At 43.1% G+C, this 24498-nt stretch overlaps 1 protein-coding gene across 1 annotated transcript in view; it reads right to left on the reverse strand.

Moving 5' to 3' along the window:
• FAF1 (Fas associated factor 1) overlaps positions 1 to 24498 on the reverse strand; it is a 494563-nt gene that overhangs the window by 323639 nt on the left and 146426 nt on the right. Inside the window, exon 7 of the mRNA XM_060231799.1 lies at positions 474 to 579. Within this exon, the coding sequence (XP_060087782.1) occupies positions 474 to 579 (106 nt within the window). The remainder of the gene's footprint in view (positions 1 to 473; positions 580 to 24498) is intronic.

A 24498-nucleotide genomic window follows, 5' to 3' on the forward strand; every position in this document is an offset into this window, starting at 1 on the left:
CCTTGCTGGCTGTTCTAAAGAACAACAGTGAGATCATTCTTGAAGAAAAACTGCTTCTTTGCCATGCCATCCACAGTCAAGGCAATATAATAGCAGTTTATTTAACCCAAGAATATACTCAATAATGTCAAAATGTACTCCCCTCCCAAAAAAATGGCACAGGATCAAGAAACAATGGAAAAACCTAACTATATGATACCTGCTCATCTCTCATGATGCATTTGGCTACTAAAATGCAACATACTACCTAAAACATTACTCCTTTTGGGCAAAATTAATGCAGATTTTAAATGTAGGTCACACCATCTGATGTACCTACAGTAATCTTTCATCAACCAGTTAATTAAAATCTAAAAACTGAATAACGAAAGAGGAAAGGAGGTCTGCAGTCTGAATACATAAGCTCTCTGTAACAAAGCCAACATTAGTTATAATGAGCTACATTTATTCTTCAGCTGTGAGACAGAACTCACCTCCTGAATGGTACTGCTTCCTGAGAAGTTGAGGTTGTACTCCCGCTGGACTTCTCGATGGGTGACGATCAGCATGAAGTTCTGATTTAATGATTCCTGCAGGGCACTGAAAGGGTTGAAAGAAAAACAAGAAAATCAGGGGCAAGCATGTTCTAGCTTGCTTTACATTTAACTACAAAAACCCCAGGAGTACCCTAAACTCTGCAGAGACAAGTCCAGGCACAATGTATCATCGCTTTCTTTTTTGCTCCTAAAAGCAAGGAGGCATGTGGAAAATGACCAAGGGGACTAACCTGTTAACTCCTTCTCTCCTAAGGTGGCTGGAGAGTCTAAGGCTACATTTTAACTCTTCTGAATTTTCAAAACATTGAGACAGCAGCTGTTGCCACAACCTTCAGCTATATCTAACACGTGAAAATTAACTGATCCTGAAAATAAAGCTTGGGAATGCTCAGAAAATAACAAATAGCTCCAGTAGTAAACATTAGCAAATATGCAGATATTTTATATAAAGTGAATGCATGTAGTCTACTTCTTTTGCATTTTTTTTTAAATCACCTTTCTACCATTGGACAATGTTTTGGGTACAGATTTATGCAATGTCATCTTAATAGATTCCAATATTTATGACTTTACATGCACATACACACCTGTCTTCCAATTAGCTTGGTAAGTGGTGACAATTACATTAAGGATGCTACAGAAAATAACAAGTGTGCTTTTATCTAAGGACATAATTCCATCCCAATTTTTCATAATTTATTTGTAAATGTAATTTATTCACCATAAGAAAAAGAATTGGTTTTTGGTAAGACTTATGATTTTATTTAAAGAAGCATAAAAAGAGTTTTGTTAAAAGTACTGTACTACAACGATATAAATAATCAGCATCATATTACTATCATTATTGGGTCATCTTTAACCTTACACATCTCATTTATCCTTTTCCAATTGCAGATTCTATAGGTTTATCTGTAGAATGGTGGACTTGATTTCTGAAAGTGCCATGGTACATAGAAACAGTAGCAGACTGTAGAATATTGTTAGCAGTTAATAGCTAGGTTAGTCAATTTCCTCACCTTCAGAGTGGTAAATCACATACCTACTTTCAACAAGTAAAAAGACCATTCAAGAGTGAAAGAGCAAGGCAGTAGACAAGTGCACCTTTAAGATCAACTAAGTTTTATTCAGAATGTAAGCTTTCGTATGCTCTTAAGCAGACTTCATCAAAAGTGAGTAAAAGTGGTTATCCTTTCATGCACCCAAGGATTAAGGCCTTCAGGAATGAGCCAAAAAGTCAGAAATGGAGATCAGTTGTATTAAAAAGATGCAATAATCCAATGAAAATACATGATTAAAAACTGATTCTTTTTTACAATTGTTTTCTTCAGTTAAACATTTATACTCCACCTTCCTCCAGGAATTCAAGGCAATGAACAAATGCCATCAGGCATAGAATACAAAAAAACACAGAACAACAAAAAATACAACGCTCTTATGTAAAACACCCTATTCAGTTCTCCTCTAATAGTGGAAGCATTTCTCAATAATATATCTGCCCTTAATGCTTATGAGTTTTCAAAGCTTATCAGGAAAATCTTAAATACTATTAATTTTGTTCATATTTCTGGACAAATCTAATGGACATTACCAAAAAAAAGAATTTAAAAAAGTATATAAGGTCCTTTTGATTATATCATCTTTACAACTTACTTAGGGTTGCCAAGTCCAATTCAAGAAATATCTGGGGACTCTGGGGGTGGAACCAGGAGACTTTGGGGGTGGAGCCAGGAACAAGGATGCGATGAACAAAACTGAACTCCAAAGGGAGTTCTGGTCATCACATTTAAAGAGATCACCATACACCTTTTAAAATGCCTCCCCTCCATTTGGAAATAATGAAGGATAGGGGTACTTTCTTTGGGGGCTCATAGAATTGGACCCTCTGCTCCAATCTTTTTGAAATGTGGAGGGTATTTTGGGGAGTGGCACTGGGTGCTATGCTGCAAATTTGGTGCCTCTACCTCAAAAAGCAGCCCCCCCCAGAGTCCCATATACCCGTGGATCAATTCTCCATTATTTCCTATGGGAATAAGTCTCCAGGGGAAATAATGGAGTGCCCAGCAGACATTTCCTTCCCCTTCCCCCACTTTCTGATGACTGTGAAGCAGGGGGAGGACCTCCAAACCAGGGGATCCCTGCCCCCACCTGGGGATTGGCAACACAAAACTCACCAGTTCCACAAGGGCATGCAAAGAGGCATTTTAATTACTTTCATCCAACTCAATAATTGACTACTTTTGGACATTTGTAAAGTGTGAACCTGATCAATTTCCTTAAGAAATGTCTTGTTCATGCAGATTTTGTAGATGTTCAATACTTTAACCTTATAAACTATTATGCTATTGTATTTACATTTTTCATTTAAGTGGTTATTTAAATACCTAATAAAATGAAACAAGATCGATATTGCCATATAATTCTTTGCTTGTATTATGCTCAATAGAGTATTCTGCCTCACAGAATCAAGAAGCAGACAAGAAGTTTTAATATGCTTTTAAACTGGAGTTAATATGAAAGGTAATGTTTGCCCTCCAGTACATATGTAATCTTTTTTTCTTTATTTTGGCAAACTGCTATAAATTAAAACATAAAATAACCTACTAACTTCATAGGTGCACTTTAGTTTTATTCTTTATCACAGTAGTTTTGGACAAGGAGGGCAAAATTTAAATAAAGGACAATATACATTTATTTAATCAACAACATGCATTTCAAGTTCACTGTGACAACCCCTTCAGCTTCTACAAGGTTTCTGGTAGTGCAAAGGAAGATAATAATTGGTCCTTTATTTAATTAGATCCACATGTATTACACTGGCTTGAGATAACAAATTAGATTATACTCATTTGTCTAAGCATTAGTGGAAATACCTTGTCTAATGAAGGTATAGTGAATACCAGTGATTTATCTTAGTTAAAAAATAAAGCTACTAAAAGATGTAGAGGGAAATAACGTGCATACTGCTATTGCAGATTTTCATATATACTTAATCATAAATTCCCACAATTGTTTTACTATTAAGACTGCTCGTTCCAATCTGCAACTCCTCTTTCTAAAAGTTTAACCATTTTTCCTATTGTAGTTCCAGAGGGGTAACTCTACTAGTCTACTGTAGAAAAATAAAAGGCACCTTAAAGAAACATTTATTTTCACATGAGCTCAACTGTTGGAATAAAAGTTGTTTCTTTAAGATGCCCAGGACTTTTGCTTTATCTCTCCACTGTAATACAGTAAGTCCCCTACTTATGAACCAACTGTGTTCTCAAATTTCATTTCCAAGGCAGGTGCTTGGCAGTTGGGATGCATTGTCTCATACAGATTAATGTAATAGATAGTGGTCAGATTCCTAGGTTAGCCCACAGCAGCCTATTTAATCAATACTGTAGCTAAAAAGATACAAAGTAAATACCGCTGTTATAATACTGTGCTGTAATTAAATCAAACAGACAAAAGAAGTATAGAATAATTTTTTTAAAAAAACCTGAATCCTTGTGCTGTAGGCATGCCAGCCTCCCATTGGTGGCGGGGTAATCCCCACTTTGAGCATGCTCTTCCTGCTTTTGAAGCATCAGGAAGCAAGGGGTGGGGATAGAGGCTCTCAGGTGACACTCTTTCTCTTGGTCTCTATGGTACCATAGAGTGTCACAGCTGGATTCCCCCAAGTTCTCATGTGTTGCAGGGTTCCCTCTAATCAGTGCAGAGCTCTTCAGATCAGTGCAGGGGTCCTCATGGGTTGACTCCATCCCCCTCAGCCAGGCCTGTGGGCCCTATAATAGTGGGTGCTGGTGTGTGCGCCAACAGTCTTCACTCTACTGCCCAAGAGATTGCCTATCGGGACCTGCTGCCCTTCTCCTGTTGCCCTGCTCCACCACAGGAGGGCAGAACAGAGGTGAGTAACACACAGACAGAGGTGTGTGCGAATCCATTTCTGTCTGCTGCAGAGCGGCAGTGTGGGACCCTGTGTGTGTGTTGGAAGTGGGGGGAAGACTTTGTTTCATTGCATTTGAGGTCCTTTAAGATCAACAAAGTTTTATTTCGAGGTGGTGTGTTTGTGTGCATTGGAGGTAGACGGAAGGCTGTGCGGAGCACATTCCTTTCATAAAGAGGGGCTTGACAGATGGGGAGCAGAAGGAGCAAATGCAGGTCTCGGGGGGGGGGGGGGGGAGACAGGGAGAGATATTTCACTGTGATAGCAGATTGGTGCATGCAAACAAGGGACCTTTGCTCCAGCTTCTTCAAGGAGCTGAACGAAGATGTTTTGTAAGCCCAGTTCACATACACACATGTGTTGTCTAGGTTTTCCATTGACAGGTGTAGGAAAACTTGAGGTTTCCCCAAAAAACAAGAAGGGAATGGGGTGCGTATGTGTGTCAGATCCCATCATTAAGGAAGACACTCTCTTCTTCCACCCTCCAACATCTCTTTGCAAGGAGTGCTAATGTAAATGAAGTGCCTCTCATCACCACCTGGTCCCAGATTGTTGCTGCCCAAAAGTACATGAGAGATCAGAAGTCTTCTACCATCTGGCTCATAAAAGTGCAGCAGTCTCTTGCTCTTTTTGTCTGTTGATAGTAATCTGACGCCTTTGTGTGCAAGAAAAGCCCAATCATCACACAAGAAACTTGGAAGTTTTAAGCCTCTCAAAGCTTTGCCATGAGGCAGGACCAGATCTACATATTTTTTGAGGGGGAGCAAAAATTAAAAATGATGCCCCCTAATGGGCCCATTCTATTTTATGGTCCCATAGAATAGAATGGACTCCATACCCAATTTGGCAGGGCCCCCTTCAGCAGTGCCCAGGGCAAGCGCTCCCTCTGCTCCTCCCTAGATCTGGCCCTTCCATGAGGACCTGAAGGGATCAAGGTTGCTTAAACCTTCAGTGTCAAACAAAATGCAATGTGTGTTTTAGATACAACACCCAACCCAGTTTTTTGCACTATTTGTTAAGGATAACACTAACTACAAAGGCCATCTGAGTTTCAGTTTAGGTGTCCCTTTCTTTGCAGTCTTCTGTGCTTTCCAATCAGGCAGTGTGTGCATTTATATGACTTGGTAGTTAAGCAACTTGAACACACAAGTTTACAGAAGCAGTGCTTTCCAAGATTTCAAATTAGGTCTTTAAAATTGCTTTCCTATTAGCTTTTTTGTTTTTCTCAGGCTGACCTTTGAATAGTTAACCGGGGAGGGGGGGATGCTTGTGAACATCTATGTGATTGTGTGTTCTTAAATGTTTCTGTACATGGGTAGCCATTCTGGGAAAACAATATGGTTTACATATATTGTGAAGAAGACGACGACATTGAATTTATATTCCGCCCTCCACTCAAGAGTCTCAGAGTGGCTTACAATCTCCTTTATCTCCCTCCCCCACAACAGAAACCCTGTGAGGTGGGTGGGGCTGAGAGGACTCTCACAGCAGCTGCCCTTTCAAGGATAACCTCTGTCAGAGCTATGGCTGACCCAAGACCATGTCAGCAGGTGCAAGTGGAAGAGCGGGTAATCAAACCTGGTTCTCCCAGATAAGAGTCCACACACTTAACCACTACACCAAACTGGCTCTCGTTTGATAATGTGATAATGACGTACTATATATAACTGGTTTAAATCTTTGCAATTGTTGTTGTTCAGTTGCACAATTGAGTCCGACTCTTTGCAACCCCTTGGACAAAGTCACGCCAGGACCTCCTGTCTTCCACCATCCTCCGAAGTCTGCTCAAATTCGTGTTTGTTACATCAGTAACGCTGTCCAGATATCTCATCTTTTGCCGTCCCCTTCTTCTTTTGCCTTCTGTCTTTCCCAGCATCCAGATATTCTCCAGTGAGCTCTCCCTTCTCATTTGGTGACCAAAGGATTTGAGCTTCAGCTTCAACATCTGACCTTCCAGGAAACAATCTGGGTTGATTTCCCATAAGACTGACTGATTTGATCTTCTTGCAATCCAAAGGACTCTCAAGATTCTCCTCCAGCCCCACATCTCAAAAGCATCTATTCTTCTGAGCTCGACCTTCCTTATGGTCCACCTCTCACAGCCATACATTACTACTGGGAATACCATCGCTTTGACTATACGGACTTTTGTTGGCAAGGTGATGTCTCTACTTTTTATTATACTGCCCAGGTTCGCCATAGCTGTCCTCCCAAGGAGCAAATGTCTTTTAATTTCATGGCTACAGTCACCATCTGCAGTGATCTTGGATCCCAGAAATGTGAAGTCTGTCACTACTTCCATGTCTCCCCCTTCTATTTGCCAAGGTGTGATGGGGCCGGATGCCATGATCTTAGTTTTTTTGATGTTGCATTTCAAGTCTACTTTTGCGCTCTCCACTTTCACCCTCAACAAGAGGTTCCTTAGGTCCTCCTCACTTTCTGCCATTAGAGTAGTGTCATCTGCATATTTGAGGTTGTTGATGTTTCTCCCGGCAATCTTAATTCCGGCTTCTGCTTCATCCAGGCCAGCATTCCGCATGATGTACTCTCCATATAAATTATAAGCAGGGTGACAATATACATCCTTGTCAAACTTCTTTTCCTATTCTAAACCAATCAGTTGTTCCATATCCTGTTCTGACAGCTGCTTCTTGACCCTTATACAGGTTTCTCAGGAGACATGTGAGGTGGTCTGGTACTCCCATCTCTTTAAGGACTTGCCACAGTTTGTTGTGATCCACACAATCAAAGGCTTCCTCAGCTGCCTCCTCTCTTTGAACCTTGCCTTCATTTCAGCTCCTACATTCCCCTCCTCCTCCTCTACTCCTCCCCTTTACTTCTCCACTACCATCAAAGCTTGCTCCCTGGTTTCTGCTGCATTCTTAAGTATGTATTCATAATTTGGGTATTGGAAGTAATGGATTCATTGCAATAAGGATTTTGACATTCAGGAGTATTGTTTGGATCTAGCTAGAGCAGTGTGCATGGGTAAGCAGGTCTCTATGAGCATGGTCTACCACAGGGTTTCCCAAACTCTCCCCCCCCACACCACCAGACCCAGTTATTTTTACACTCATCCTTTGTGGCCCACTAAAATCTGGGGGTGGGGCCAGGAGACTGGGGTTGGAGCCAAGAGACAGGAAATGATGTGATTTCCTGTGGTGTCACTTCCAGGTCAAGGGCCAAGTGATGTCACTTCTGGGGCACACTGAACCAAAACTCCACCTCTTCCTGTCATGTCACTTCTGGAGCACTCCCCCAACCCTGCCCATAAGAAAGAATGGAGTCCATTCTATCCTTTGAGCCTATAAGCTAGAACTGAGTCCATGCTATCCAATGAGCTCTTAAGAAAGAATGGAGTCCATGCTCCAATGAGCCCATAAGATAGAATGGAGTCTATTCTATCCAATGAGTCCATAAAATAGAATGGAGGGATCCTGCTGCCCCTGTGGCATGACGATAAAGGGATTTAAATTTTAAACAGAGCTGGCACAATCCCTCCATTCTATCCCATGGGCTCATAAGATAAAATGGGAGGATAGCAGGGAGACAGCCCCTGTCACCTCGGAACTTCTCTGGAGCCTCAGAAAGGTGCAGGGAGGGGAAAGATCATCTCCCTGCCTTTGCACTCAGTGGTGCAAAGGCAGGGAGAAGCCCCCCCCCCCCAAGCACTTCTCCGGAGCCTTGGAAAGGTGTGGGGAGAGGAAAGATCCTCTCCCTGATTTTGCACCCAGCAGTGCAAAGGCAGAGAGAAAGCCCCCCTCCCCCACATTTGTCCACAGCCTCGGAAAGGTGCGGGAAGGGGAAAGATCGTCTCCCTGCATTTGCAACCAGTGGTACAAAGGCAGAGAGAAAGTCTCCCCCCTGCATTTGTCCGGAGCCTCGGAAAGATGTGGGGAGGGGAAAGACCCTCTCCCTGCTTTTGCAGCCAGCGGTGCAAAGGCAGGGAGAAAGTCCTCCCCTTCTCCAGAGCCTCGGAAAGGTGCAGGGAGGGGAAAGATTCTCTCCTTGCTTTTGCACCCAGCGGTGCAAAGGCAGGGAGAAAGCAACCCACTCCGCACTTCTCCGGAGCCTCGGAAAGGTGTGGGGAGGGGAAAGATCCTCTCCCTGCTTTTGCACCTAGCAGTGCAAAGGTAGGGAGAAAGTCCTCCCTCCTTCTCTGGAGCCTCAGAAAGGTGCAGGAAGGAGAAAGATTCTCTCCCTGCTTTTGTGCCAAGCAGTGCAAAGGCAGGGAGAAAGCCACCCACTCCGCACTTCTCCAGAGCCTCGGAAAGGTGCGGGGAGCGGAAAGATTCTCTCCTTACTTTTGCGCCCAGCGGTGCAAAGGCAGGGAGAAAGCAACCCACTCCACACTTCTCCAGAGCCTTGGAAAGGTGCGGGGAGGGGAAAGATTGTCTCCCTGCTTTTGCAACCAGCGGTGCAAAGGCAGGGATAAAGGCCCCACAGACTCCGAGAGGAGCAAAGAGGGGAAGGATCCTCTCCCTGCTTTTGCACCTAGGGGTGCAAAGGCAGGGAGAGAGTGACAGGGCTAGCTGTGGCAGTAGAGGGAGGGTGAAACTCAGGGCAGCTCAGTTGGAACAGGCTGCTGGGGGTGGGGTTACCTAGGGCTTTTTTTGTGGCCCAGTCTGGAGTCTCCTGTGGCCTGGGCCCAGGTCCTGACCCACTAAATGGGAAACGCCAGTCTACTGGGTTAGACTTTACAAGTGAAGACTGGAAAGCAATTTGCAGGGAGGGGGCATTTCCCCACCTGTGTTTCCTTCCCTTTCCCCCTACTTCTATGCCTCTAAATTTTTCTCCATCCTGCCATTCTTCCTCTCTCTCCATGTCTATCGCTCTCTGTCCCCTACCCCATAACTCTTCTTCATTCTTTCTGCCCACTTACCTCAATCATTCTCTTTCTGCCCTTCTATCCAATCGTCTTCTCTTCTTTCTAACTCCCCAGCCCAGCCCTTTCTCTTTCTGTCTGCTCCACACCCGTCAAGGCTTCTCTCCTTCACCACCATCCTTGCCACCCCACCAAGCTTTTCTCCACCCATTGCCATGTCACCCAGAGCTGCTGGCCAACATTTCCTCCCCTACCTTGCCAGCTTACCCAGAGCTCTTCCATGTAGACTCACTGAGGCTTGCTTCCCCATTGGAGCAACTCCAGGCAGGCGACCCAAGCTTCCCTCCCTTCCCTCATCAGCTAGCCCAGAGCAGCTCTGTGTGAGTCAGCAGAATGTCCTGCCTCACGGCTCTTGGCAGCTTGCCAGAGCTGATCCAGGTGATCCCACTAGGGCTTCCCCACCACCACTTTCTTTCTTTTCTTTCACCACCTCCCTGGCTTTCAGCTGCTTGCCTGGCACAATTCCAGGTGGGCTAAGCCTGACAGCAGCTCCCAAGCTCCACCACCTGAACTTTCAAGGTAAGTGCATTGTTTGCATGCACTTACCTTGAAATTCTGGGATTCCCAAAGTGCGTACCATATGCAGTTTTGTGTTTAGAAACAGGGACGAATCTTGTGGAAACACAAGCATGGCTAATGTCACTTAAATACTGGCTTCGGCTACATTTCCACTCTGACTCAGAGATCCTTTTATATCAACTGTTCTCAGAATCTAATTTGACAGTGTCAAATTGGCTAGTATTTATTGAGAGGAAAATAAAATCTATGGGCACTGATTTAGATTCACTTCTTATGCTATCCTTAAAAGAAGCTTTTTTGAAACTTAAGCTCAGAATTCTAGATATTGAAATGCAAACGTTATATAGCCTGGCCAACAAGTCCTGCTCCCCGCTGAATTTCGAACTTCCTCTTTCAGTAGGGAAATTAGCGTCGTATTTCTCCTCTCTGCAAGCTCCACAGCAACGCCGTGCATTCTCGTTAACGAGATGTAATGCATTACCATCTGCTATCCTATTTGGTAGATTTAACAGGATTGAGTACTCTAATAGACACTGTCTTTGTAATTCCAAGTGTATTGAAACTATTTCCCATGTACTACTGAACTGTCCTCTTTATGAAGATATTCGTTGTATATACTTGAAAGATATCTTAGCAGATATGTTGGGCTGTGCTGATTCAGGCAAAGACCACAAACTTTTAAATGACACTTGTGCTGAGGTAACTTTAATGGTGGCTAGATTTCTCCAACAGGCCATGGAAATACGACAGAGAATGGTTCTGGAATGACCACATTTTATCTTTTAAATATTTAATTTGGCTAAACTCGACTCATATATATTTTACTTATTTTATGTATTTTAGCTCCCTATGTACTTTATAATCTAGGATTTTATATTATTTATATTGCTATTTTACTGCTAAATCTGTTTTATGCCAATAAAGGCTTGCTATTTGCTATTTGCATTGTTTCCATGGTTTATCTTTGTATTTTGGCTTGGCTTCAGCTGACAGCATGGAAGTTGAGCAGAGGAAACCAGAAGAGTCTGGCTTCCCTAAAGAAGTAGTGGGTATCACAGTGCAGGCAAGGAGGCCAGCAACCAGGTGAATTTTTATTTGGTCCATGTTCAGGAATTGGGCTAGCATTCAAAGGACAGACCCCATTAAAGCTGTCCTGCAAGGATGTTGTTCTCTTCTTGCACCAAGATTAGAAGCAAGGACTAACGCCAAATATGCCAGACAGACAAGTAGCTGCTCTGTACATACACATAAATAGAACAGAGCAACTGAGACTGACAGACAGACAGTTTGTTTCACATAGCACAACTAACCTGGGGGGGGGGGGGGGGAGAGTCTCAAAGACTACCATCGTCCTTTTGGTAAAACTCTGCATACCTAAAGCTTATGATATCATTGGCTTAGGAAACCACAGGAGTTACTGCACAACCCACCAGGGCAGTGGCTGCCTTGGTGGCCTTCTCCATCAGGGCTCCCATATATGAGATTTGTAGGGCAGCCACCTGGTCATCTTTTTCTACCTTCACAAGACTATAGGATCGACTAGCAGGATTCAATTGGGATAGCCATTGGGAGAAGAGTGCTACAGCAAATAATAGGGTGAGATTGGAGTAAGGAGTGTCTAGACTAATACATCTCACTCCATCAGATAAGCTTTGGCATATAACCAGCTTGCATGACTTCCCCCACTGAAGGAGAATGAAACATTGGACTTACCTGAAGGTTTCTTTTCTTGAGTGGGGTAAAGTCATCCACTCCCCTGGCCCCCCAAAAAGGGAAAGCAAAAAGAGACTGGGAGGTAAAGGTAGTATACAGCTACTGACAGGAATCTGAGGGCTGTATAAAGCTAGGTTATGGAATGACCGGAGAGGGGGTCTTGCTCTGCCCCAGGTTGGTTGCACAAAGATTTGCATAACCCTGCCTGGAGCAAGAGAGAAGAGATTGGATTTATACCCTGCCCTTCTCAGAGTGATTTACAATCTCCTTTCCTTCCTCTTCCCACAACAAACACCCTGTGACGTAGGTGGGGCTAAGAAAGCTATCAGAGAACTGCTCTTGAGAGAACAGTTCTGCAAGAAGATCACCCAACTGGCTTTATGTGAGGGAGTGAGGAATCAAACCCAGTTCTCCCAGATTACAGTCTGTGCACTTAACCACTACACCAAACTGGTGTGACCTAACCAGCTTGGATGACTTTACCCCACTGAAGAGAAGAAACCTTCAGGTAAGTCCAATGTTTCATTAAGCAGATGATAGTAACTAGTAGATAGTAGAGTTGAATTTATACAAGATTAATTAATACTGAAAGGTAAATCCACTTCCATGGAATGGATGGTACACAGGGTATTAGTTCCCTGCCTGACCAGTTTAGGTGCCATGGGGTGCTCCAGATATTGGCAATAGTCAGGGTGGCTTTTATCAACTTTACCTGCCATGCAAGCAGCATCTCCTTCTACAAAAGGTTCTAATCTGTTACTTTTGGGACTAACTATTGTAACAGACCTTGAAGACAACTTGCAAGCTTCATTTAGAGCAGAAGATTGTCTGCCTCTTGGTAGAGGTTGGGGCATGGGGGCATATTTAATCTATTCCATAGCATGGTTACCACTTTGGTTTGGGGTTCAACTCAAGATATTGGCTGGCCGTCCATCATAGATGGAAACCTCACAGTTAATATTTCTCCCCACACAACAGCAGTCACTGACTGCTTCCTGTAAGCACAAGCCTGCTCAGTGTGGCCTCATCCTATGAGATAAGGACAGATGGAGAACAGATAAGGTCTTCACAGGAATTATTCAGAGACTGCTCAATGATCTCTTCTGAGGTTCAGAACTGCTTTGGTTTTGCAATTTTTCAGAGGGGATGTGAAAAACTACCTTTTCTGGAAGACTACATACTAGTGAATGGGCCCCCTCTGTGTCTTGACTTCTATTGTTTTAACAGCTATTTTTGTTTTATTTGCTGGAAACTAACAAAGCTCTGAAGAAGAGAGTATAAATGTTAATATGACCAAATATGATGTTTTTCTCCACTTTCAAAGTTACTTTTAAGAATTAATTGTTTTATGTATTTTCCTCCTAGATGTCTACAAATACTAAAGAAAATAGAGGACTTCAGAGGATGGTAGAAGAGGGCCTGGTATGACTTTGTCCATGGGGTCGCAAAGAGTCGGACTCGAATGTGCGACTGAACAACAACAATACTTTCAGCATTTCTTAATAAATCAGCCCTGTGGGGGAAATCCTGAATGTTGCAATCAATACAGAAATTATTAAAATCTGACAAGCGCATAATATGAGTAAATTGTGAGCAGAAATGGGGGAAACGGAAAAGCTGGAAATTTTCTCAAAGCATTTCTAAGAATAATGCCTGGCATGCAATCTAATAAAACCTACTGCCTTTTAAAGTTAACATATGGTATCTTTCCAACACCCTTGAAGTACACACATCAGTAGTAAACTTGTTTCTATTTCAAAAGTTACAGATGGATCCATGTAGATGCCCAAATATGAGTTTTATTGTAAGATTTAGGGATTGACTCCCTTTATTGACAACAAAGACTAATTTTGCAGTATCATATAGATTTTGGGGATATTCCTTGCCTCCCAAGCTTTAATCAAATCTGAACCGGAAAATATTACTGCCCTAGCAAATGCTGGACTTGATTAAATCATTGACATCTTTAATGCTCAACTGGTTTTTTCCCTATACTTAAATCCAAACTTATCCAAACAAATCCAGTGTTCCCTCTAAGCTGAGTTAGTGTGAGCTAGCTCACAGGTTTTTTGTCTTAGCTCAAGAATGATGGCCCCAGAGCAAACTAACTTATGAAGCAGCTCACAACTTTAATGCCAGTAGTTCACAAAGCAGAATTTTTTGCTCACAAGACTCCAAGGCTTAGAAGGAATATTGATTGTGACCTAAACCTTAGACTGTTATTGCTATTTAGGCTTTGTATATGTCAAAATATCTTCATTAAGTTTTGTGCTAATTTGCTTTCACCTATGTAGAGCCATTTGACTATATGTATGAAGCATTAGCTTCCATTTCTATGTATTTGAAGAAGTGGGCATGGACACGAAAGCTCATACCTTGAATAAATACAATGAATACCTTGGGGAGGGACGGTAGCTCAGTGGTAGAGCATCTGCTTGGGAAGCAGAAGGTCCCACGTTCAATCCCTGGCATCTCCAAAAAAGGGTCCAGGCAAATAGGTGCAAAAAACCTTAGCTTGAGACCCTGGAGAGCCGCTGCCAGTCTGAGAAGACAATACTGACTTTGATGGACCAAGGGTCTGAATCAGTATAAGGCAGCTTCATATGTTCATATGTTTGTGCCACTGGACTCAAAATCTGTTCTACTGCTTCAGACCAACACAGCTGCCCACCTGGATCTATCCTTTAGAGTTCTTTGAGGAGGTGACCAATCATGTGGACAAGTGTGACCCAGCAGACATTATTTACCTAGACTTCCAGAAAGCTTTTGAGAGCTTTCCAGAAAGAGAGCCAGTTTGGTGTAGTGGTTAAGTGTGCGGACTCTTATCTGGGAGAACTGGGTTTGATTCCCCACTCCTCCGCTTATAGCTGCTGGAATGGCCTTGGGTCAGCCATAGCTCTGGCAGAGGTTGTCCTTGAAAGGGCAGCTGCTGCGAGAGTCCTCTCAGCCCCACCCACCTCACAGAGTGTCTGTTGTGGGGGAGGGAGACACAGGAGATTGTGAGCTGCTCTGAGATTCTGAGTAGAGGGCGGAATATAAATCCAATGTCGTCTTCTTCTTGATAATTTATTCATATATTTATTTTATTGGGTTTATATTCCTCCCTCCCCGCCAAAGCAGGCTCAGGGCGGCTCACAACAATAAAAACATTTACAATTCTGAACTCTAACAGTTAAAAACATTAAACAGATTAAACAGTGAGCAATTAAAAACATTAAAAGCAATTTGGTGCTAGTGTTGTTTCTATTATATTCAAATATGAATGCTTGACACCCTCTTTAGGTATCCTCATATCTCAGTTGAAGGCGAGTTGAAACAAAGTTGTCTTACAAGCCTTGCAGAACTGGGGAAGGTCCCGCAAGGCTCTTACTTCTTCTGGGAGTTGGTTCCACCAATAGGGAGCCGCTGTAGAGAAGGTTTTTTCTCTTGTGATCTTCAATCTTGCCTCCCTTGGCCCAAGGATCAGTAACAGATTCTATATCCCCGATCTAAGAACCCTCTGGGAAACATATGGGGAGAGACGGTTCCTAAGGTAGGCAGGTCCTCGGCCATATAGGGCTTTAAAGGTAATAGCCAGCACCTTGTAGGGAATCCGTTACACTATCGGCAACCAGTGCAGCTCTCGCAGCCCGGGCTGTATGTGCTCCTGCATGGAGAGTCCCAATAACAGCTTGGCTGCTGCATTCTGCACCAGCTGCAGTCTCCGGATTTGAGACAGAAGCAGCCCCATGTAGAGGGCGTTACAGTAGTCCAATCTTGAGGTGACCGTAGCATGGATCACAGTTGCCAGGTCGCCACTATCAAGGAAAGGGACCAACTGCCTTACCCGCCTAAGATGGAAAAAGGCGGATTTGCCAGTGGCTGCTATCTGGGCCTCTATTGTCAATGAAGGCTCCAGCAGTACCCCCAAGTTTCTGACCTTGGGTGCCATTGTAAGTGGAGCAACATCAAAAGCTGGTAGGGGGATTCCTTTTCCCGGGCCACTACAGCTCAGGCAAAGGACCTCTGTCTTCGTCAGATTCAGATTCAGTTGGCTCTACCTAAGCCACCCCGCCACAGCCTTCAACACCAGATCCAGGTTTCTGAGGTACAGGCAGGCAGACTGACCATCCATCAGTAGATAGAGCTGGGTGTCATCAGTGTACTGATGGCAACCCAGCTCATACCTCCGGGAAATCTGGGCAAGGAGGCGCATATAGATGTTGAACAACATCAGGGAGAGCACCGCCCTCTGAGGCACACCACAATTAAGCGGGTGCCTCTGGGACGACTGTTCTCCAATCGCCACCCTTTGACCCTGACCATGGAGAAAAGAGGAAAGCCATTGTAGGGTCGACCCCTGAATCCCTGCGTCAGCAAGGTGGTGGATCAGCAACTTATGGTTGATCGTGTCAAATGCAGCTGATACATCAATATCGCTGAACCAACCTCGGTCCAGATGCCACTGTTGATCATCCACCATACCGTCACCATCCCATGACCTGGGAAAAAGCCAGACTGGATGGAATCATCCTCCAGAAAGCTCTGTAACTGTAACGTTACTGCCTTCTCAATAATTTTGCCCAAAAAAGGCCAAATTCGAGACCGGCCAATTCGGCCGGATCTAATGTTGTTTTTTTCAGGAGAGGGCGGACCACTGCCTCTTTGAGGGGCCCTGGGAAGAGCCCCTCAGAGAGGGATCTATTTACAATATCCTGTATAGGATATTGTAGCTCCATCCGGCAAGCTTTAATCAGCCAGGATGGGCAAGGGTTCAGATCACATGTTGTTGAGCATACAGTAGAGAGAATTCTGTCGACTTCCTCCAGGCTGAGTGTTGTAAAATGATCCAAAGTTGATCCGGAAGACAGGCACAGAGCCTCTAGTTCACATACTGTTTCAAAAGTGGCAGGGAGGTTGTTACGGAGCAACGAGATCTTTTCAGTGAAAAAAAAGTTGCGAAAGCCTCAAAGCCGATATCCAATTCCCTACAGTTTGGTCTGCCTTGTGGCAGAGCTGTAAGAGTCCAAATGATACTAAATAATTGTGCAGGGCATGAATTCGCAGATGCAATCTTAGCCACAAAGTAACCTTTCTTCGTGGCTTTGACTGCCATTTCATAGGACCTCATAAATTCTCTATAAGATGTTCTGGTCGCTTCATCTCCAGTACGCTGCCACCACCTCTCTAGCCATCTGAGCCTTCATTTCATCAGCTGCAGTTCCAGGTTAAAGTTCCTCAGGAGTCATGGGATAAGAGAACAAGTCCTCTTGTGGATTAAAAACTGCTTAATTAACAGGAAGCAGCGTTTGAATATAAATGGTCAGTTTTCACAGTAGATAGTGGTAAGTAGTGGGGTATTGCAGGGCTTTGTACTAGATCTGGTGCTTTTTAACTTGTTCATTAATTATTTGGACATGGGAGAAAGCAATAAAGTGACTATTTGCAAATGACACTAAGTTGTTCAGGGTGGTGAGAACCAGGGAGACCTGTGAGGTACTCCAGAGGGATCTGTCAAGGCTGGGCGAGTGAGCATCAGCATGGCAAATGAGGCTCAATGCAAGCAAGTGCAAAGTAATGCACATTGGAGCCAAAAATCCTAGCTATAAATATACATTGATGAGTTCTGAATTAGCAGTAACTGACCAGGAAAAAGATCTTGGAGTCATGGTACATAACTTCACTGAAGATGTCAATTCAGTATGTGACTAAAATTTTAAAAAGGCTATGCTAGGGATTATCAGAAGGGAACCAAAAACAAATCAGCCAGTATCATAAATGCCTCTATATAAATTGATGGTGCAGTCTCATTTGGAATACTGTTTTCAGTTCTGGGCACCGAACCTCAAAAAAAAAAACTTACAGCATTAGAAAAGGTGCAGAAAAGGGCAACTAAAATGATTACAGAGATGGAACACCTTCCATGTGAAGAAAGGTTAAAGAGGTTAGGTCTTTTAGCTTGAAGAAATGATGATTGAGGGGGTGACATGATAGAGGTTTACAAAATTATGCATGGGATAGAGAAGGCATGGGATAGATAAGTAATTTTCTCCCTTTCTCACAATGCAAGAACTTGTGGGCACTCAAATTAAATACCAATAGGCTTAGAACAGATAATGGAAGTACCTCTTTACCCAACGAGTAATTAACATCTGGAATTCACAGGTGCAAGGAAGTGGAGGCATGGACAGCTTCAAGAGAGGATTGGACAAACATATTGAATGGAGATCCATCAATGGCTACTAGCCACAAGGTAAAGATTGAACACTATGTCTGGGGCAGTGATACTCTGTATTCTTGGTGCTTGGGGGGCATCAATGGGAGGGGCTTCTAGAGTTCTGGTACTGCTGATGGACGTCCTGATGGCACCTGAGTTTGTCACTGTGTGACAGAGTGTTACTGGATGGGCTATTGGCCTGATCCAACATGAAACCATGTTGCGTTCTTAGTCTATGTACACAAATTGCCAGTTAAGATAGACTTTCATAAAGTTTGATATGCTCTTAAAAGGCATCTGCATTAAAAAAAGTTATTAACATCTCCTATGCATTTGTGGAACAACATCCTTAGAATAGCAACATTATATTGTACTTTTTAGAAAGACAGTTTTCTCACACTTTGGAACAGAAGTGTGCAACAGCTATAGTTAAAGTTATAGCAAATAAGAGCAGAGAGAGAGAAGCTGAAGTCAAAGTCAACTGTTATAAGAATATTCAGGTGCATTAGTAATTAATGTGTACTAATTTTGATTTTGCAGTTTGTAAAATGAAATCAAAATTAAATATATATATATATATATATATATATATATATATATATATATATATATATATATATATATATATATATATATATATATAAAAAACACACATACATATATATGTGTATGTATAGGAAAACTAGCATTTAATATGCAACTCTAACAAGTGTTTTATAAGTTGGTGTTTCAATGGCAATCCTAGTGTCCCTGTTATAAAGTGGAGAAACTCTCTAGTTTTTACAGTTGGGGACAGTTTCTGTGTCTGGGAACTGCATCCAGTAACAACCCCAACTTGCTTTTATTTTTATGCACAAATTTATCTTGAAAGTAATAATCATTTTAGAATTGTAGTCTAACTGGAGAAATGGTTTTGCCAGCTCCATTGTTTTAGTTAACATCTTCAAAGGTGTCCAATGAATTGCCCCGGGGGGGGGGGCATTTATTCATCATATATATATTCATTTTTTCCAAACATCTAAATTTTAACAAAATAGCATGATGCATAATTATTAACATTTCTACTGCAAACATTCAGATTTATACAAGCCCATGTCAACAGATATCCAAATTTACTATAATGACACTTTATTTACACTAAAAAAAATGAAATCAGTATGTAAATGTAATGTTTGTTGTAGCTAATGGAGCAGGCAATGACAGATTAGTCTCAAACAGCAATCAGCCAGGAGATCTTGCTGTTTTATGAGACAGGCTTCTGTTTGTTTTAATCTCACATCTTTAAACTTTGAGATTTTTAAACTGTCTCATAAAAAGTACAAAATAAAAAACTCTAAATCTTACTGTCACTGAGATTTTTCCAGTCTAATACCTGGATAACACAGTCACTATCACTATGTAACAAAAATATAACATAGTTGCACTTACCTGTATCTATTGTTCATTCAGTATATTCTGTGCAGATATTGTCAGACATTGTACCTGCTTTAACTCACTTATAGCCTATTGACCTGACTAACGCCATCTTGTTTGCTATTACTAACCATGAGACTGTACTGTGCATTTCAAACGGGGAGGGCAAGTTGTAAATCCCAGAGAAGGAATTTCTCACTTGGCATCTAGAGACTCCCCAAGCCTTTGAAGCTAGCCAGCCTCAAGGTAAACAGTGGGGAGCCTTCCTGGGAAAGAGATAACAGAATGTGGGAACAGCCAACTGTCTCTCAGGGTGTGAGAATGAATTCTTTGTTATGTTATCTGCCTCTACAAAATCCAAGAGTAACCTTGGATGCATCAAACTCAACTTGCTTGTACCCAGACCACTAGTTCTTGAATAAACGGATTAATTTTGAAACAAAGTGATCTAAGTTTATTTCAACATTCAATGTCTGACAGATATATATGAAGACTGTGCATTAGGAGGCCAGCCATTGGAGATGGTCTTTCAGCTAAGAGCTTCCAGAGGGTACTGCACACCAGAGCCAGAACACTTATTTCTGCCCAGGGACCATGTGCTTCCATGAAGGAACACCCCCACCCTCAGTACCTCTAGAGCCACCAAAGTCAGAACAAGCAGGGTAGGAGGGTGAGTATGTATGCCTGAACAGAAGATACTCAATGAACAACAGCTACAGGTAAGTGTAATTTTGTTTTCATCATCAATCTTCTGTGCACTAAGACCCCTAGATCCTTTTCGAACATACTAATGCTAAGACAAATCACCCCCATTCTATAACCATGCATTGGATTTTTCCTACCTAAATGCAGAACTTTACATTTATCCCTGTTAAAATTCATTTTATTGGTTTTAGCCCAGTTTTCCAGCCTTTCAAGGTCATCCTGTATCCTGTTTCTGTCTTCTTCTGTGTTTGAAACCCCTCTCAATTTAGTATCATCTGCAAATTTAATAAGCATTCCTTCTATTCCTTCATCCAAATCATTTATAAAGATGTTGAACAAAACAGGTCCCAGGACAGATCCCTGAGGAACTCCACTTGACACTCCTCTCCCAAGAGGATGAGGAACAATTCACAAGCACTCTTTGGGTGTGATCTGTCAACCAGTTACAGATCGACCTAATGGTAACAGGATCCAAACCACATTTCACCAACTTGTCAACAAGGATAGTATGTGGAACTTATCAAAAGCCTTACTGAAATCAAGATAAACAATGTCCACAGCATTCCCCCGATCCAGCAAGGTAGTCTCAAAAAAAGAGATCAGGTTAGTCTGACATTACTTGTTCTTGAGAAAACCATGCTGGCTCTTAGTAATCACATTCATTCTTTCTAAATGTTCCAGGACCGACTGTTTGATGATTTGTTCTAAAACTTTTCCAGGTATAGACGTCAAGCTGATGGGTCGGTAATTACCCAGATCCTCTTTTTCCCCCTTCTTGAAGACGGGAACAACATTCGCCCGCCTCCAATCTTCCGGCACCTCTCCTGTTCTCCAAGAATTCTCAAAAATAATAGCCAGAGGCTCAGAAATTACATCTGCAAGCTCTTTTAGAACCCTTGGATGCAATTCATCTGGCCCTAAGGACTTAGTTTCATTTAAAGAAACTAGGTGTTTATGTACTACCCCTATGCTGATCCTAGGTTGGAACTTCATACCCTCCTTATATGTTCTATTTTTGCCATGTTGAGCACCGTTCCCCTCAGAAGAGAAGACTGAGGAAAAGTAGGAATTGCGCAGTTCCGCCCTATCTTCATTACCTGTTACAATTTCACTTTCTCGCCCTCGCAAGGAGCCTACCATGTCTTTGCTCTTTTTCTTAATCTGAACATAAGAAAAGAACCCTTTTTTGTTGTTTTTAGCCTCTTTAGCCAGCCTAAGCTCATATAGAGCTTTAGTTTTCCTAACTTTTTCTCTACAAGCACTGGTGATTTGTTTATATTCATCCTTGGTTATAAGGACCTACTTCCAATTCCTAAAGGAGTCTTTTTTATTTCTCAAGTCTTTAAAGAGCTGTTTATGGAGCCACTTTGGCTTCTTTAGGCTTTTTCCATTTTTTCTTCTCATAAGAATTGTCTGTGATTGCACTTTCAGTATTCGCTTTTAAGAAACTCCCACCCCTCCTGAACCCCCTTCCTCCTAAGTGTTTCTGACCATGGGATTTTACCCAGCATAGTTCTAAGTTTATTGAAGTTTGCCTTTCTAAAGTCCAACCTGTAAGTCTGACTACGTATAGCTTTTCCCTTCCCTAAGATTGTAAATTCCAAAATCACAAGGTCAGTACTGCCCAGGGTGCCCACTATTTCTACTTCTTCAATCAATTCTTCCTTGTTGGTGAGAATCAAATCCAAGATATCAGATCCCCTTGTTTCCTTCTTCACTTTCTGGAAAAGGAAGAGACAAGTCAGTGAGACAAGTCAGGAATCTATTTGACTTTTCATTTTTAGCTGAGTTGGACTTCCAACAGATGTCCGGGTAATTGAAATCTCCCATGATCACTGTATCCCTTCTCTTGGAGAACTTTGCAATCTGCTGTAGAAGTATCTCATCCAAATCCTCTGCCTGACTTGGATAAACTGTCATGAGAGAGCCACCATGACAAGGAATGGAAACAGGTCTGGGAATAGAAAAACTATGCCACTGGGCATGCAAACCAGCTGTATAACAGGGCAGAAACCAGAACTGTAAGGGCCACATATGTAATATTGCAAGGGGCAAAACTGCTGTCATGGAAAACATATACCCCAAAAGGCAAGGGATTTTCCAAACCGATTAGAACTGGTTCAATCTGAACTGTCTAACAAGAGCAGGAATGGCTTGCAGACTTTCCAGGGTGGGGTACCCTTTCCTGCCCCAGAATGCAATTTGGCCCCTATGAATTGAACCCTCTGGGACAGGACCAAATGGGACTTCTCCCAATTCACCAGGAGTTCCAATCTTTGACAGCTTTCCAAAACTAGGGAACAATGCCTCACCGACTGGTCTCTGAAACCCACAACCAATAGCCAGTCATTCAATAACGCAACCTTGTAAACTAAGGTGGGCAATCAATGGGGCTAAACACTTTGAAAATAGCCTGGGCACCATAGCCAAACCAGTAAAAGAGTGTATTGGAACATTCATTTCCCACAAAAAAGCACAGGGATTTGTGCTATTGAGGATGAATGGAAATGTAAAAGTATTATTGAAATCCTTCAGGTCAATAATAATAAACCAGCAGTTGAACTTTAATAACTGCAAAATTGAAGGAACTTTGATGTGTAGAAAAATATTTAAACTTCTAAGGCCCAGAATAGGTCTAATACCATCTTTCTTTCAACCAAGAAAGACAGGTTGCTTACCTGTAACTGTAGATCTTTGAGTGCTCATCTGTGCATTCACACTCATGGGATAGAGCGCCTGCGCCAATCCCCAAATCGGTACCTAAAAAGACCGGGATTTTTTTGCGCTCAGCACCAACGGGCATGCGTAGGCGTCCCAGTGCGCATGCTCGCCGGCGCCAGCACAAGGATCCCGCCAGTTCCCTCCTGACTGCTGGAAGCCCCTACTGGAGGGAGACCGTCAGCAGTGGGGAAGGAGGGCGGGTAGTGTGAATACACAGATGACCACTCGAAGATCTACAGTTACAGGTAAGCAACCTGTCTATCTTCTTCGTGGTCTCTGTGCTTCACACTCATGGGAGATTAGCAAGCAAGACATACCTGGAGGCGGGAAGACAGTCAACCAGAAGAAGCAGCTTGCAGCACCGCAGCTCCCAGACGAATCCTCTGTTGAGCATGCACGTCCAGCACATAGTGCTTCATAAATGGATGCGGAGAGGACCAGGTGGCAGCCTTGCAAACATCCATCAGGGAAACGCTTTTCAGGAACGCCACCAATGTCGCCATCGCTCTTGTAGAGTGTCCGCGAATAGGCCCAGGCAACGGCTTCTTGGCCAGCAAATAACACAGTTTAATAGTCTCAGTGAGCCATTTCGAAAGCCGCTGAGATGAGATCCTGGAACCTAACTTAGGAGCAGCATAAGAAACAAAAAGCTGTTGGTCCTTACGAAAACTCTTGGAGCGACTTAAATAAAACAATAAAGCACACTTCACGTCTAGAGCAGGCAACCTACATTCCTCATCCGAGGAAGGAGTACGATTAAAAGTGGGCAACCAAACTTCTAAGGTGAGGTGGAACTGAGAGACCACTTTGGGGAGAAAAGAAATATCAGGAGCTAACGACACTCCAGCCTCCCCAAAAAACTAGATATGGGTAATCACAACGCATAGCCGTGAGCTCCCCTGCACGGCGTGCTGATGTGATGGCTACCAAAAAGGCAGTCTTCCAAGAAAGAAGCTGTAACAAACATGTGGCCATCGGCTCAATAGGACGTCGAGTCAGCCTGTCCAACACTAAAGTCAAATCCCACAACTGGGGGGAGGGGGTGATCACGATGGAGGATGAAACCTAAGCAAACCCTTCAAAAACCTCTTAGAATGAGGGTGTGCAAAAACAGAGTGCCCCTCAACCGGTTCATGGAACGTAGAAATTGCTGCCAAATAAACCTTGATGGAAGAAAAAACAAGGCCAGCATCCAGCAGAGATAATAAAAACTCAAAAATTACAAGACAATCCCAACCTGTGGGGGGAGAGTGAGGGATCAACTAGGAACTGCAGAAACCTCCACCACTTCCTATCATAGGAAGCGCGGGTAGAAAGTTTCCTGCTGTTCAAGAAAACATGTTGGACTCTGCTAGAGAACCCACAGGGTCGATGAACCACACTGTCAGCTTCAGGTGGGGCACATTGTGATGGAGAACATGACCGTCCTGAGCTGACAGAAGATCCGGTTCCGCCGGAAACTGGTAGAAGACCCCCCCTCGCCAGTTGGAGCAGGATTGGGAACCAGTTTTGGCGAGGCCACCAGGGAGTCACCAGGATACAGCATGGCCTCTCTCTCGCAATCTTGTTGACCACCCTCATCAGTAGTGGCAGAGGTGGGAACATATAAAGGAACCGAATGTTAGATTTTATGTGCTGTGAGCCTCCCTGAGCCACTTCGGTGGGAAGGGCGGGATATAAATTGAAATAAACTTGAAACCTTCCCACGGGAACAGCAGACCATCTCCTAACGACTCTGGACCTGAGCCCCCTCTGGAGCAAAACAGAGGACACTTCCGGTTTTCGACTGTGGCAAAGACATCCACCTGGGGATACCCCCAGAGCTGAAACACAAGTTGGAGGAAGTGCCACTGTAACTCTCACTCGTGCGGGGAAGCTGCAC

The sequence above is a fragment of the Heteronotia binoei genome, chromosome 2, assembly GCF_032191835.1.
Source record: "Heteronotia binoei isolate CCM8104 ecotype False Entrance Well chromosome 2, APGP_CSIRO_Hbin_v1, whole genome shotgun sequence".
Classification (NCBI taxonomy): Eukaryota; Metazoa; Chordata; class Lepidosauria; order Squamata; family Gekkonidae; genus Heteronotia; species Heteronotia binoei.